This window comes from Oncorhynchus masou, chromosome 12 (assembly GCF_036934945.1).
Source record: "Oncorhynchus masou masou isolate Uvic2021 chromosome 12, UVic_Omas_1.1, whole genome shotgun sequence".
NCBI classification, from domain to species: Eukaryota; Metazoa; Chordata; class Actinopteri; order Salmoniformes; family Salmonidae; genus Oncorhynchus; species Oncorhynchus masou.
This window is the reverse complement of record NC_088223.1, coordinates 65048493-65065065: the sequence shown is the minus strand read 5'-3', so window position 1 is coordinate 65065065 and position 16573 is coordinate 65048493. Positions and strand designations below refer to the sequence as shown.

At 42.0% G+C, this 16573-nt stretch overlaps 1 protein-coding gene and 1 long non-coding RNA gene across 3 annotated transcripts; both read right to left on the bottom strand.

The window, feature by feature from the left end:
• Nucleotides 1-5362: 5362 nt before the first annotated feature.
• On the bottom strand, nt 5363-12486 carry LOC135550670 (52 kDa repressor of the inhibitor of the protein kinase-like). 2 transcript variants are annotated; one of them, XM_064981687.1, is made up of 5 exons: nt 12262-12486; nt 11603-11723; nt 11011-11118; nt 10857-10893; nt 5363-10648 (listed from the first exon to the last, which is right to left on the bottom strand). In XM_064981687.1, exons 1-5 carry the CDS (start codon nt 12348-12350, stop codon nt 8763-8765), a joined length of 2241 nt encoding a protein of 746 aa, XP_064837759.1. In that variant the 5' UTR covers nt 12351-12486; the 3' UTR covers nt 5363-8762. The 2 variants fall into 2 exon arrangements, with proteins under 2 accessions (XP_064837759.1, XP_064837760.1); XM_064981688.1 differs by having other exon boundaries at nt 12406-12486.
• Nucleotides 12487-14268: 1782 nt separating this feature from the next.
• Nucleotides 14269-16329, bottom strand: LOC135549201 (uncharacterized). The gene is made up of 4 exons (XR_010456958.1): nt 16165-16329; nt 15398-16085; nt 15005-15116; nt 14269-14910 (listed from the first exon to the last, which is right to left on the bottom strand). It is a non-coding gene; the product is annotated as an uncharacterized LOC135549201 (long non-coding RNA).
• Nucleotides 16330-16573: the final 244 nt, after the last annotated feature.

Below are 16573 nucleotides of genomic sequence, written 5' to 3'. Positions count from 1 at the left end.
CCTCCCTCTGCAACTGGATCCTGGACTTCCTGAAGGGCCACCCTCAGGTGGTAAGGGTAGACAACTCGCTGATCCTCAACACCCTTAGTGGTGCGTGCTTAGTCCCCTGCTGTAGTCCCTGTTCACCCACAACTGCGTAGCCAATCACAACTCCAACACCATCATTAAGTTCGCTGACGAAAACAGTGGTAGGCCTGATCAGCGACAACGATGAGACACCCTATAGGGAGAGGGTCTGAGAACTGACAGTGTGGTGCCAGGACAACATCCTCTCTCTCAATGTGAGCAAGACAAAGGAGATGATTGTGGTCTACAGTCAAAGGAGGGCCGAACAGGCCCCCATTAACATCGACAGGGCTGTAGTGGAGCAGGTTGAGAGTTTCAAGTTCCTTGGTGTCCACATCACCAACAAACTATCATGGTCCAAAAACACCAAGACAATCTTGAAGAGAGCATGACAACACCTTTTCCCCCCTCAGGAGACTGAAAAGATTTGGCATGGGTCACCAGATCCTCAAAACGTTCTACAGCTGCACCATCGAGAGCACTGGTTGCATCACCGACTGGTATGGCAACTGCTCGGCATCCGATCGTAAGGCGCTACAGTATAATCCGACATGGCGCAGCAGTAAAACGTGTTTGTTTTTGTCCCATGTAAATAGTATTTTTCGTTTTTTTGTAAACATTTCAATCTCTTTTTCCATTTTCAAAATAAATATACATTGCTGCAACCCGCCTCACCCAATGTGATAGATCAGCAAAACAATTTTTTAGACCTTATAACTGGAACCTCCATCAGGAAGCTGGCTGGCTAGCTAATTAGCTACTAGATATTTAGTTATTGTTAGCCTCTGCTAGCGGTCTTTACCTTTAGCTCAGACTCCTGCCGCTTTAGCCTGGATAGCCTGGAAAATACCTGCCAGTCTGTACAGCGCGATACTAGCCATGAGTATATCGGACTGCTCTTTTCCACTACATCACCAGATTCCTGTCGCAAGCGCTGAACCATTACACCGGATCTTCATAGCTAGCTAGTTGCTACTGAGGAGCTATTGTGGCTCACGCCCTTGTCCAGAAGCATGCACCAGTTAGCCCCGAACTAGGCCCATATCCCGACTAGCAAACGAAATACACCAACTACAACACTTCTCTTGCCTATTGGCCTGGACCCTTTGTCGACACGGAGCCCCGCAGATCCATCACGACTGGTCTGCTGGTCTGCTAACATAACTCTGCCAATGTGCTCTCAACCGGCCTCTGCGTCGTGGATGTTTGGTGATGATCCATCTGCTAGCCCCGGCCTGCTAGCTCCCTGAACGCCCGTCTCCCGCTCGTTCAACGTAGTAAACGACTACCGAACTGATCCACGTTTCATCTAGTGCTGCTCATTGGACCCTAATGATCACTCGGCTGCACAGCCGATGCCTGCTGGACTGTCAATTAACACGAACCAGAACCCCCAACAGAAGCTAGCCAACTAGCTGGAAGTCAGTTAGCCACTGCTAGCGGTCATCAGCTAACCTTAGCCCGGTCAACTCCTGCCAGTCTGCACAGCACGATTCAACCCAGACCATACAGGACTGCTATTTCTCCAGTAAATATCCATATCTCCGGATTCCTACCTCAAGCTCTGAACCTTTTCACCTGGATAATCGCAGCTAGCCAGCTGCTATCCGAGTGGCTACTCCTGGCTAATGTCTCTGTCCCGAAACAATAACGAGTTAGCCTGGAACTAGCCTCATGCTAGGCCCATCTCCCAGCTCGCTGAAGAGGTCCATAAGCCACCCCTTGGGCTACAATACCTATTTTGCTAATTGGCCTGGACCCCTTTTACTGCCGACACGGAGCCCCACCGATCCAACACGACTGGTCCACCGACGTAATCCACCAAGGAGGTTTCAACAGGCTCCTCCGTCACAGCATCCCCTGAAGGCCCATCCCATAGCCGCCTAGCTGCGGTCCGCTAGCTGTCGAGAGCATATCAGACTTTTAGCTTAAAAGGTCCATCAGCCAATTTCTTGGGCTACAATACCTGTTTTGCCAATTGGCCTGGACCCATTTACTGCCTACAGAGCCCTGCCGATCCATCACGACTGGTCTGCCGATGTAACTGTCCGAGGGGGCTACAACAGACTAATGTCGCGACGTCCCCCTAAGGCCTTTCTGCTATTCCCGGCCTGCTAGTTGTCTGAATCGCTGTGTATCCAGCTCGACTAGCTACTCATTGGTCTCTATGATCACTTGGCTATGGATGCCTCTACCTAATGTCAATATGCCTTGTCCATTGCTGTTTTGGTTCTTGATTAGGGTCTTATTTCACTGTAGAGCCTCCAGCCCTGCTCAATATGCCTTACCTACCTAAAAGTCTTGGTTTCATGCATGTTAACATTAGAAGCCTCCTCCCTAAGTTGGTTTTATTCACTGCTTTAGCACACTCTGCCAACCCGGATGTCCTAGCCATGTCTGAATCCTGGCTTAGGAAGGCCACCAAAAATCCTGAAATTTCCACCCCCAACTATAACATTTTCCGACAAGACAGAACTGCCAAAGGATGCGGAGTTGCAATCTACTGCAGAGATAGCCTGCAGAGTTCTGTGACACTATCCAGGTCTGTGGCCAAACAATTCGAGCTTCTACTTCTAAAAATCATGCGCCCAACCAATTGTGCTATTATGTGGGTGGGGGGATTGTACATAATGTTTCTGCAACCGTATCTTATGGCAAAAAAAGAGCTTCTGGATATCAGGATCACTCACTTCGGATTAGACAAATAGTTTTTTCTACAGCAAGGACGCACAGGACATTCTCCAATCACCCAACAGGGCCAACATCGACGTTATTTGCAAAGTGAAGCGACGCATGTACAGAGGACAAAGAGCCGGATGCCTCATCAGGACCCGGAGAAGGCAAGTGAGAAAGCTGCCATTACTGTCAATACTATTCAGTTGTAATTGAGAACTTATTCTTAACTGGCCTACCTGGTTAAACAAAGGTGAAATAAATAAAAAAAAATACAGAGGGTAGTGTGTATGGCCTGTGACAATGAACAAGCATGAATGTTCATTCAAGAAAGCCCCTTCTTTTTAATGGGGGTGAGGGTTGCTGTGTGATTATTAAATATACTCTAAAGGAGGTAGGGTTTTGGATGTTTTCGGAAGATGGGCAGGGACTCTGCTGTCCTAACTTCAGGGGAAGCTGGTTCCACCAATGGGGTGCCAAAACAGAGAAGAGCTGCCCTCTCATAGGGGAGGGAGGGCCAAATAAAATAAAATTGTATTGGTCCATACACATATTTAGCAGATGTTATTTCAGGTGTCACGATATGCTTGCTCCAACAGTGCAGTAGTATCTAACAATACACACTAATCTAAAAGTAAAATAATGGAATTAAGAATCTAAATATGACAATGTCAGTCAGGAGTATATAAATATATATGTGTTGGCATGCCTAAGACCAGGGCTGGCAGATTTACTAATTTCTTATATATATAAAAAAGTACTTTTTAGTTTTGATTTGTTCCCCCTAATTAGTTTACATAATTTTAACGTCATGTACTATGCAAAAAAAAATATCATACGCAGAGCCTTTTAAGGCAAATTCCGTAAACCCATCGTCAAGCTACTCTAATTAGGATGAAGACATTTGCAAAACGAAAATCAACACACCGCTAGGCTTGAATGGGGCATTGAGGGTTCTGACCGTTATTACTTTACCTCAATGGTACTGACTAATAGGAGTACACTTACTTACGACCGGAAGTGACTTTTTCGTAGCGATTAGGATAATTAACGTGGCAGGTTAGAAGACTTCTTATTTAGGCTACGGTAAACTGAAACGCTCTCCTAACCTGCTACGAAAAATCTTCATTGATCTCTGAATCTTGTAAAAAGTGTATATCTGCATATTTTCCCTCTATGTATGCAGTAGAGTACTGTAATATCAAATGTATTTTGATAACTGTATTTTGAAAATTCAGGATATGACAACCGAGTAGGTGATATCGGAATACCACGAGGCTCATGAAATGTAATGCATACTTCTCACGTTACATGACTAGAGGATTTAATGGTTGTACCAAAGAGCCTATGGAAAAGGTTTGAAAACTCCGTGGTTGACAAAAATACATCTGGTTATAATTAGACAGGGGTTATATTGGCTTCGTGTGATCAAAGTCAATGAGGAAAAACCTTCCATTTATTTCAGAGATAATGCTATCACCCAAACAAACGGGTAACCCAAATAAAATGGTGTAATTATCGAATGAATGACAATTGCAATTCTCATTAGACTGAATCATAAACAATATTTTCATTTCTAACGATCATTTTTACAAAATGAATACAATTTACATCACCTGTATTTCTTTCAAATTGGTCTTACAAGAGGGAGGACTTCTTCTTCAATCTAAACATAAGCCTAAAATGTAGTATGGAGTTTGCCAATTGGCAAGACATCTTGCAGATGTATTTATAAATGTCTACATTTTAAATTGTTTATGTCTGACAAGCATCAACATGCTATTCTGAGGTCTTGCAATGTGTAAACACTCCAAACTACATATTCCCTACGCATTTTGATAAATCGGCCAAAGGTGTTCGTGTCGACTGGGAACGAGACAAGTTTACATATTACATTTCCAGTCGCATAAACAAATTACCTATACATAAATTCAGTGGCATGTATTCATGGATGCCAAGAGAAACAAGGCTTCCCAAAAAAATGATTTTAAAATACCATTACATTTTGTCTGTGTTTAATAATTTTCCTTCAATTTGCAAGAGACAAATGTATCTCACAAGAGAAAGCATCCGAGCGAGCGAAACAGCGACCCTCGGTCTCTACGTGAAGGCCATCTACTGTCTGGTTCAAACGAGTATGACATTGTTTCTTGGATTGACATATTAATTCAAAATGAAAAGCTTAACTGTCTTGACTCAGTAAGCATTCAACCCCTTTGTAATGGCAGGCCTAAATCAATTCAGGAGTAAACATGTGCTTAACATGTCACATAAGTTGCATGGACTGTGTGTAACAATAGTGTTCAACATGATTTTTGAATGACTACCTAATCTGTTCCCCACACATAGATAACTGTAAAGGTCCCTCAGTCAATGAGTGAATTTCAAACAGATTCAACCAAAGACCAGGGAGGTTTCCCAATGGATCGATAAGAAGGGTATATATTGGTAGATGGGTAAAAATAAAGCAGAGATTGAATATCCCTTTGAGCATGGTGAAGTTATTAATTACACGGGATGGTGTATCAATACACCCAGTCACAACAAAGATACCTGCATCCTTCCTAAATCAGTTGCTGTAGAGGAAGGAAAGCCCTCAGCGATTTCACCATGAAGCCAATGGTGACTGTAATAAGGTTAAGAGTTTATTGGTTGTGATAGGAGAAAATTGAAGATGGATCAACATTGTAGTTCTTCCACAATACTAACCCAATTGACGAGTGAAAAGTTAGACTGTACAGAATAGAAATATTCCAAAACATGCATCCCTGCTTGCAACAAGTAATTCTGGAAAAAAAATGCAGCAAAGCAATTAACACTTTTCAGGACAAAAAGTTGTTTGGGACAAATCCAATACAAAAAAAAAATACTGAGTACCACTTTCCATATTTTCAAGCATAGTGATGGCTGCATCATGTTATGGGTATGCTTGTAATCGTTAAGGACTGGGGAGTTTTTCAGGATAAAGAACCAGAATGGAGCTTAGCTCAGGCAAAATCTGAGAGCAAAAACAGAATTTACATCTTTATTTAACTAGGCAAGTCAGTCAAGAACAAATTCTTATTTTCAATGACGGCCTAGGAACAGTGGGTTAGATGCCTTGTTCAGCGGCAGAGCGTACCTAGACTATCACATCCGGCCGTGATTGGGAGTCCGATAGGGCCGCGCACAATTCGCCCAGCGTCATCCGGGTTTGGCCATCATTGTAATAAGAATTTGTTCTTTACGGACTTGCCTAGTTAAATAAATCTACACTGGAGTTGCTTACCAAGAAGAGTTACAATTGGTCGTCTAGCAATGATCAACAACCAATTTGAAGGTGCTTGAAGATGTTGCCAAAGAATCAAAATGGGGAAATGTTGCACAGTCCAGGTGTGGAAAGCTCAAGTCATGTTCACATTGGCAGTTTGAAGTGACTGAAATCCTATTTATTTGCATATCCGATTCTGTTATTTGTCCTGCAGTCTGAACAGCCAAAAAGCACATGGAATCTGATATTTCAAGCTACATTTCAAAACCACCTATGAAGGTCAGATACAAATCTGATTCCTGGCCATGTGACTTTTGTCTGAACGCTCAAATCTGATTTGCACACATCTGAACACACAAATAAATCAGATTTGGTCACTTGTAAGTGCTGTCTGTAGTCCAAAACGGATTTGAGCATTACGGCCTGCAGTGTGAACACAGCTTTAGAGACTTACACATAGAGGCACAGCTGTAATAGCTGCCAAAAGGTGCTTCTAAAAAGTATTGACTCAGGGGTGTGAGGCAATTACCAGTAAAACATAATCAAAACCTATTTACTTCACTTACTTGCTGTGCTGTTTCGTTGTTCAGTCGTTCCATTCTCAACCAGGATTTCTATGGGATGCCATTTCGGTCTTTGCATGTCAAAAAAGATGTCAAATAACACAACAGCTATAGTTAGCTAGCTAACTGTATAGTAGTAGGTGTCATCTAAAATATCCCTAATTATAAGACAGTTTTTGATTCATGGTGGTCAGACCCATCTATGTGAAGCTAGTCACAATAGTGGACTTTGCGGTTCGCCTTCAAAATAAAAATGTCATAATTACATTTGTATTACTGTCAATGACATACTTTTATTTTGAAGGCAAACCGAAAATTCCACTTGTGCCCAATCCTTATTGTGGATAGCTTCACAACACATAACCTAGCCTCACTACCCAGATGAAGCTAGCTGGCTGCTTATTACGTTAGCTTTGGGCAACAGGGTTATGTTGCCAACTAGCTATTTATTTTCATGAACAGAAGTTCAATTTCAATAGCCAAACAAAAAGTGGCAACATAGCCAATACTTACTCACAAGGATTCCTAAATCATTGCTAAGAATAATATAAAATGACTGCAGGTTCTACTGGTCATTGTTTTCAGGCTGGTTGTATTGCGGTCGAATAAATTATGCTTTATTACCAACGCGGTATTGTAAACACACCGTTCGTGGCCTGTGTATGCAGATTTTTTTGTACAGCTTTGACAGTGCTACTGTATCTTTTTTGACACGCAGACCCAAACGGCGTTCCATAGTATGCATGTCATGAAGCTAATAGCAGTGACGCCATTACTGTGCAACTCCGGTAGGAAAACATCTGAAAAATAGTGCACTTGGTAGTGCTCAACCAGTCGCAAAAGCCAATATCACCCACGACAAAGAACAATTGATTGTCAAGGGCAATGAATTCCATTATCTTGGCTTTAATGGATTTCGCCTTTGAGTTGTCTCGCTGACATTTTTTTTACTCTTTCAAATGATTGCTCAATCCACAGCAGACATTGTGAGCTAGTTTAGGAATGCTGTGTTGCACGCATAGCGCAACGTTTTTACGTGGCATCATGTACCTACGTTATATAGGTATGCACATCAGCTTTGACATCGGGGCGTTAAACTAGACATTTTTAGATATCAGCCGATTCCAATATGTTCACCGATACATCGTGCACCACTAGTGTGAATACTTATGCAAATGAGATATTAATGCATTTCATTTTTAAATGTGCTAACACTTCTAAAAATATGTTTACACTGTCATTATGGGGTATTGTAGAAGGAATAAATGTATATTTTTCACCAATTTTTTTAATTCAAAATGTGGAACAAGTCTAAGGGTATGAATACTTTCTGAAGGTGCTGTACACACAGAAGTATGTGGACACCCCTTGAAATTAGTGGATTTGGCTATTTATGCAACACCCGTTGCTGACAGGTGTATAAAATCTGAGCACACTGCCACAACCTCAATAGACAAACATTGGCAGTAGAATTGCCTTAATGAAGAGCTCAGTGACTTTCAATGTAGCAAAGTCATAGGACGCCACCTTCTCAACAAGTCAGCTCAACAAATTTCTGCTGCCCTGCTAGAGCTGCCTCGGTCAACTGTAAGTGCTGTTATTGTGAAGTGGAAACGTCTGGGAGCAACAACAGCTCAGCCGCAAAGTGGTAGGCCACACAAGCTCACGGAACCTGAGTGCTGAAGTGTGTAAAAATCGTCTGTTCTCAGTTGCAACACTCACTACCGAGTTCCAAACTGCCTCAGGAAGCAATGTTCAGCACAATAACTTCGTAATGAGCTTAATGAAATGGGTTTCCATGGCCGAGCAGCCGCACACAAGCCTAAGATCATGCGCAATACTAAGCGTCGGCTGGAGAGGTAAAACTCAGCACCATTGGACTCTGGAGCAATGGAAGCGCGTTCTCTGGAGTGATGAATTACGCTTCACCATCCATATTAATGCCCATGATTTTGGAATGCGATGTTCGACAAGCAGGTGTCCACATACTTTTTGCAGTTTAAAACTAATGATTGATTTTCCCCAACATCAAAAAATGTATATATTTGCATTGGTAAACATATACAGCCATAATAAGTGGTTTAAACATATCAAACATCCAATAGGTGATAGGTAAGCTCAGGTCACAAATGCTAAGGACAGACTACTAACATAAAATAAAAAGTAATGAAGTGAAAAAGTAAAGTAAAGTAATGAAAAAGTAAAGTAATTTAGTCATCAGGCTGGCATACTTGCTCATGACTTTCATATTCAGGATACATCTTAATGTAACTATCAACCATGATATCCAGATCATGTCTGGCATTATAATGTATGTTCAGAAACGCCAGACTCTTGGACCTGTGTTTGTCAGGTGTGTTCTCCAGGTACATCTGAAAGCGTTTACGAGAAGCATCGCCATCAACATCAAGGCTCAGGACGGGCAGGTTGCAGAGCACCCTCAAGAAGGCAAGTACGTTGGGGAAGAACTTCACTTCAGCCAGCTGCAGCGTCTCATGGACGGTGGAGGGCAGGGTCACCTTGCCCCTGTGCTTCCACTTCACCCTCCAGCAATGCAGCTCAGTGGGGAGAGTGTCTGCATTTGGAAGGTCGTTCCTGTACATCTCCACGTTGTTCTCCTCAGAAGTGTTGAACTTCAACTGCCCCATGACAGCAGGGACGAGCGTCAGACATCTCAGGGCGTTGAGGTGGTTTTCAGAGAAGAGGTCGTTCAGTTCATTGATGACGTGGCTCACCACCGGGGCGGTCAGGTGTTCTTTAAAGTAGCCCTCAGGCTGGATCTCTGTTCCAGATTCTGCGTGGTGCTTTCTCAAGTAGAGCCTGGGAACCTTGACCGGGATTTCCAGTGCAGCGGCTAGGTTAACAGCCTCTTCAAACCAGAACTCATGGTATACATCAATGTTGTCAGAGACCTCGTTCAGCGAGTGCAACACAGCGGTCAAGCTGTTGGCAGCAAAGTAGACATCCATCGTTGGCCCTTGCAAGTTCTTGCCAAAGGCTCTTGTGAATGACAGGGTGTTTTTCAGCACAACCAATGTTGCAACAAACTCAAAATCAGCCAGAGCCTCTGATATCTCCAAGGCATCATTTGTGACTTGGTCACTCCACCTCAGATCTTCATTGTCGTGAACACTATCCATGCAGAGCAGAAGAGATTCCAGGACATCGACTGCTACCTCAAATGCATCATGTCTCACTGTCCAGTTGGTACGGCAGGCCTCTTTCAGATCATTGGCCTTCTCTTCATTACCCTGGTAGAAAATGGAGATGGCATTCTCCAACTCCAATTGCAGTGAAGAGGCTTCATTGAAAAAAGACTCAATCTTCTTGAAAGTAGACATGACAATCTGAACGCCTGTCAAAGCCACTCCACTTGCCAGTGAGGCATTTAAGGCACAGGTGGATCTTGGTGTGTACACTGCTGTGGGGTACATCTCTGTGAGTTTGGTTGCAATGGCTTTTATTTTGCTAGAATGCACACCAGAGCTGAAGTGGGCCTGCCCTCTACAGTAGTCCATATTTAAACCCCACTTCTTTGTCACCTCAGTCAGCAGCCTCTCCATCAGGGTCTCATCTTCTCCCTCAAATGGAAGGAATCCCACAAAATCCTCCCGCAAGCAGTTGGCCTGGTCCAAAAAACGCAAGAACATGGGGAGGTGGCTCTCGCCAGAGATTTCAACCAGATCGTCCGTGACTAATGAGAAGAAGCGAACCTCTCGGACTTCCCGTAAGAGCTCCTCACGGATGCAACTCTCACAGACCTCCATCATCTGCATCTGCTGGGTGAAGGTGCAGCACTCTGCGTTCATAGCACTCATCTCAAACCTTTTCCTAAGAGCTTCGTCACCACCAGCATTCATTCGGTACTCCAACAATGCCTTGAAGTTGCTCGGAGTAAGGCATTTGCTCTCCTGCACCTCCTTGGTATGTCTATTCAGAGGTATGTTTTGTTTGCCCAATACTACAATAACTTCAAATAGTGATTTGAGGTATTCTCTATGCTCCTTCTCCTTAGAGGTCAGCTGGGTGGTGTCGTTTGTCTCAGGGTCACCTTCCGCATAATTTGTGTTAGTTTTTGACTGGTCCGCCGAGTCCTCTATAGACAAACAAATCAATATTGGGAAAAGAGGATTAACGTAACTTTTTGCTTGTGGGTCCTGTGATCGTGCATTGTCTTATGATGAAGAGTGAAAGACAGCCTTCATTGCTGGTCATTAAATTTAAACCTTGATTATTATCATATTACATTTTAAAACAGCCTCAACAAAAACTGTTGTTCAACGTAAATTGGATGCACAACTTACTTTTCCTCGCTTTAATTTGTCCAGCTTCAGCTTTACTCTACAATAGAAAGAAAGAAACAGTCAATACCAAGCTGTTAGAAGAAGCATTTAAAAATTGTAGGAAATACACTGAATATTTCACTTGTGATTTGGTAAATGGAGAAGAAACCCATACCAGCTCTTTAATCCTCTTGCGTTGCCTACATTGTGGATTATCGGGGTGGCTTGTTAAGTCAAATATGGTTGGTGTGGCATTATCCTTCAGCTTTGTCCTGTAAGGACTCTGAAAATATGAAAGATAAGAGATTAACATAACCTATTTGATGGATATGTAGCACTGGGGTGCACATCTCTGTTCAACTACATCCATTTCAAATGTTAAAGCTACATATTTAACTTTTTGGGTGATGACAAAATTCACATAGAAATGTTAATCAATCTCATTGAACGCAAGTCGAAGAAGTAGGTCAGTTCTATGTGATATATTTATATGCTTCCTTTTCTTAAGTTTTGCATCTTTTACTTTCGGTTTTGTACACCAGCTTCAAACTTAAAATACAATATTTTGGTTATTGAAAATATATTTCACAGCGGTTTAGATGGTACAATGATCCTCTACACTTTTATTGCTTGTTTTTTCACAAACTGAAACTATACTATTCGAATTTTAGCCACCAGAAAATGGCAGAGCAATTTCTCCATGTTGCACCTTTATATGCTTCAGTTAGGCCAAAGAAACATTAAGCTCGAGCATCAACATCACTTACTGCTTTACAAATCATGGATGGTTCAAAGTGGTTAGCACAAAGTCTGTAGTGTCTGTTTAGCTGGTCAGCTGTTTTATCTTCAAGATCCTTGCAATGGCAGTTGTCCACCCACTGCTTGCATCTGTGCAAGACAAACAAAACAAAATTCAAATGTATACAATTAACTATCACTGAACATAGTGGAGACTCGTGAGGGGAGGACGGCTCATAAATGGCTGGAACGAAGCAAATGGAATGGCATCAAATCTATGTATGATACCATTACACCCATTCCGCTCCAGTCATTACCACGAGCCCGTGCTCCCCAATTAAGGTAACACCAACCTCCTGTGACGACTACCATAGACGACAATGGTATAATCACGTGTACCCCGTTGACAAGAACATGCAAACTAAAACATTGTGTTATTCCGAAAGACATCTCTAGTAAGCTAGCTTTCTGCTGTTAAAAATAAGACCTACTGATTTACAAAACTCAAAAGGCTAGCTATGCAATTATCTCTGCAAGCATGCAGCAAAACTAACTAATAGGCGAGATACTACTCGAAGCACATCTCTGGCTGACAGCTAACGTTAGGCTACCTTTCCGTGCAATTAAAAGACAGTACATTACGTAATGTCAAGCAATGAACCACGACTTAGTCAGATTGGTACTATACCTTTCAGTGTCGCTTGGAAACCTGAATAATGGCGATGCTGACTCATTGCTTATTGTGGTGCAATTCGGTGCTGCGCAAAAGTTCGACATTGTTAGTTTTGCTAATATGCTGCTTTTCAAAAGTAATTTTGAATATTCACTTTACCCTGAAATTACTAAAGAATAGACGAGCGCACAGCGTAGCCTTGAGTCCTGGAGGAAACAACGGGACCCGCGAAAAACCATCTTCCCACAATGCTTTGCTAACGTCACATCCCAGTGCGCATGTCTGTCACAATATTGAACGCTATTTGGGATCGTTGGGATGCCTTAGCCGTTTTAAACGTCAACTTCAATTGGGTAGGGAGTCCACTCAACAACAGAGAAACACGAACCTTGTTTCAACTATACCTTATGTCATGCCTTATTGGAATGGTTTTATTGATAATGTCTTTTGGAAAAAAGTTTGGATGTTGCCACACACATACGTACTTATTAACAAAATGAAGGAACTTTATTTTAAAATTATTAATAAATATTATCCTGCCAACCACTATATGAAGAAGTACAAAAAATAGTTTTTTCAATTGTACCTTTTGTAATGACCACCCAGAAACAGTGTTGCATCTTTTTTGGCATTGTATCCATGTAAGGAATCTGTGGCAAGACATCAGGAGATTTACAATTGAATACATTTATGAAGATTTTACACTATTACAGAAAAATGTGCTGCTTGGATTCTTTACTTATGGTAGAAATAAGTTGAAACAATTTTATGTAATTAATTTCATTATTATTTTGGCCAAATTTTATATTCACAAATGTAAATTGACAAGCAAAACACCACATTTTATTACCTTGCAAAAATAAATGGAACTATATTTTAAGACAATTTAAAGACTGGCAACAAAAAAGTTCTTAGAATTATAAATGTGTTCCCCCATGTACTTTTTGTATTGATTAGTTATGAATAAAATAAAAAAGACAGCCAATGTCAGCCAAAAAACGAAAATGTCAAACCTTTCCGAATTAAACGTGTTAGCGCCATCTACTGCATGGAGGAAGCATGTTAGACTACATAACATTTCTAGATGACGTGCTGGCAATTTTTATTTATTATTTATTTCACCTTTATTTAACCAGGTAGGCCAGTTGAGAAAAAGTTCTCATTTACAACTGCGACCAGGGGCCTGTTGCACAAAACTAGGATAAGGGATTAAGCCAGGATATCTTGGTGATCCTGGCTCAATTGATCCGTAATCCGGTTGCACTAAAGATGGATAGGGGGCAGGAGGATATGTTATGGTATAAATTACCATGGAGATTTATTCTGTGGAGCTAGCCTGCTCCAGACCAGGCTAAATTCCAGGATCTATTTAATCTCATCCCTAATGTCAGTCAGCAGTCACCACAAATGGAAACCAATAGTTATTTCACTGCTCACTATACATTGTTATCACATATAACTTGACCCACTGTTATTATTTAAACGTTTGTGATCATTAATTTCAATGATTTTGGATAAAAAATGTTTAGATGATGTTGCTATCATTAGATAATTTACAGTTTCCCATAGACTATAAGGCTATATATAAAATGATAGAATATTAGGGCCACAGAGGGGAAAAAAACACAAGTCATAATATTGTAACCAGTTGTTTTAAAGGAGGACAGTTGTTAAAATGACAGATGTGGGGCATTTCGTGAAATTGTACTTCAGTATGGTTTCATAAACAAAGACATGCTGATGTGCCAGAATATTAAGTATCACATTGTCATAAGTATCAAAACAATATGTAGCTTTTCTGCAGAAAGAACCAGCCTCATAAATGTATGACTTTATCCTTTTTCTTCAGTGTGGCCCTAGTACTCTGTCATATAAACAAATACACATTCCATATGAATATAAAAACACAATGTGTAACATTATGTTCCTTTATTGAATAAGGACAAAACAAAGCAGGTAAACCATCAGCGCCTTTCGAAACTGAAGTCACAGTGACTCTACAAGATGGAAAGCACAGAATCCAAGCATATTATACAAAATGATACATACACATTCAAAGGTCTGTATATAACACACCCTGCATGTCTGCACACTCAAATAAATGCAGGACAAATCCATACACATCAACTGAACAGACAAATGAATGGATGCAGTAGCCTCCCTGCAGCCTTGTATTACACACAGTATACCGCACAAACATCATAAGAGGCCAAATTCGTCAAAAAACGAACCCAAAAAACCCAAATTCCTCTGCCACCGCAGGACATATTTAACCAAAATTGAAAGCACACATACTAACTAAAATAATTCAACACATATTGGTCCCTCAGCAGCCGACCACTGTCGTCATCAGGGAAGATTGCCGGATTGTCCCAGTCCATGGCTGGTGGCACTCTGGGGGCCCTCTCCTTCCTCAGGCAGGCCACATTGTGGAGGACAGCGCAAGCCACAGTAATATCACATGCCCTAACAGGGCTGACCCTTAATTTGTGAAGGCAGTGAAAGCGTGCCTTCAGGAGGCCAAAGGTCATTTCAACTCTGGCCCTGGTCCTGGCATGGGCATGGTTGTAGGCCTGCTGTGCTTCCTGGGGTCTGTGAAAGGTGTCAGGAGAAAAGGCTGGCAGCCATACCCCCTGTCTCCCAGCAACACACCAGAGAATTCACCTGTCAACACAAAATCTCATCATTACTACCTCATAAACACAGTGATATTCTTGACACAGCCATGATGGTTATAAATAGGGGTTGTGTGGCTTACCTTGTGATAGGCACTGATAGATTTCAGAGGCCCGAAAGATTCTGGAGTCATGGACTGAGCCAGGCCATTTTGCCACAACATTGCTGATCACACAGTCAGCATTGCAGACCATCTGAAATCATAAGATGAGGAATATTACACCAATCAATGCACATCACTGGCAATGCAGAGTGTTCGTCAATGGACAATATCAAAAAGTTATGTTCACCTGAACATTAATGCTGTGAAAGGATTTCCTATTCACAAAATCGGCCTCATGGGCACCTGAGGGGGCTTTTATCCTTATGTGTGTGCAGTCCACTGCACCAATGACATTGGGGAAACCTGTCACACAAAGTAATGAGTATCCTACTATGTGTTAACAGTTGTCCTGTAATTTGTAGATCCTCTTACCTGCAATCCTATAGAACTCCTCTTTGATGTCACAGAGTCTTCTGTGGCCAGGGAAGGAGATGAAGACATCTGCTAATGCTTTGATAGCCAGACACACACTCCTTATTGTGCGGCAAATTGTGGCCTTGTTCAGCTGTTCTGCATCCCCCACTGAGTACAGGAAGGCTCCACTAGCAAAAAAGCGCAAGGCCACACAAACCATTTGCTCCACACTCAGTGCATGGCTCTGTGCAGTGCGGCGCTTAATCCTGGGACCCAGTAGTCTGCATAGATACCTGATGCCATCTGCAGAAAACCTGTATCTTTCATATAGATGGTCATCAGGGAAGGCCAGTGGGTCCAACCGGTCCCTGAAGACCCTTTCTCGCCTGAAGGCTCTCCTCAGCACAAGTGCTTCTTCATCCACCACATCTCGCACGAATGGGCATGCCATTGTCAGAGCAGAAAGGAACACACAATTTTGGGCCTTCATATAGGCTAGTGGCCACACCTGCTGCTGGGGGGGTGGGCAAAAGAGGGCGATGCCTTATAACGATGACTTGGTTGTACTGATTGCTGGGAAAATAAAAAAACCTTAGAAAGATGCCACCGTCCTGTGTGCTCACAATAAGAGCTCATATGTCATGGCTCACTTGACTTTACGAGAATATACCTAATTTTTATTTTGAGCTGTGTCATCTTCTTGGAGCTGGGGGAGGAAAGAAAAATAATGATTAATACATTTGTGTTACAGTTAGCATACAGTGTACATTGAAGGCATATCTCACCTCCCTCTCAAGTTTTTTTATTTCAAGGTCCAGTTTCTTAATTGTCCTCTTTTTTATTTCGGACTCCAGTGCAAGATTTTCCATCTTTTTCTTCTTGTACTGAATGTCTATGTCTGCCAGTTCTATTTGGCGCCGGAGGTGGTTGCCATACAACTTTCTGATAGCTTGTGAGCTCTGTGAACACAATACAATTAGCGCAGCTGGAATTTGGCAGGATGTGGTGTCCTTTTATTAATACGCACTATGTTGCCAGGCTGGTTTTCCCACTGTATAGCATCTGGGTCCTGTAAAATAAATTAGATTTTTTGATTTTGATGAGGACTCCTCACCATTGTAGAGTAAATAGTACTTTCACAGTCTTAACATGATACCTCATGCCTTCTGGAATCCAGAGAGATGGTCTCCTCCT

Coding starts and splice junctions, on each gene's coding strand:
- LOC135550670 (XM_064981687.1), bottom strand. CDS start 12,350: ATGTCGAACTTTTGCGCAGCACCGAATTGCACCACAATAAGCAATGAG. Junction 11,119..11,602: donor CATCCATGATTTGTAAAGCA/GTAAGTGATGTT, acceptor TCATATTTTCAG/AGTCCTTACAGGACAAAGCT. Junction 10,894..11,010: donor GCAAGAGGATTAAAGAGCTG/GTATGGGTTTCT, acceptor TTTCTATTGTAG/AGTAAAGCTGAAGCTGGACA.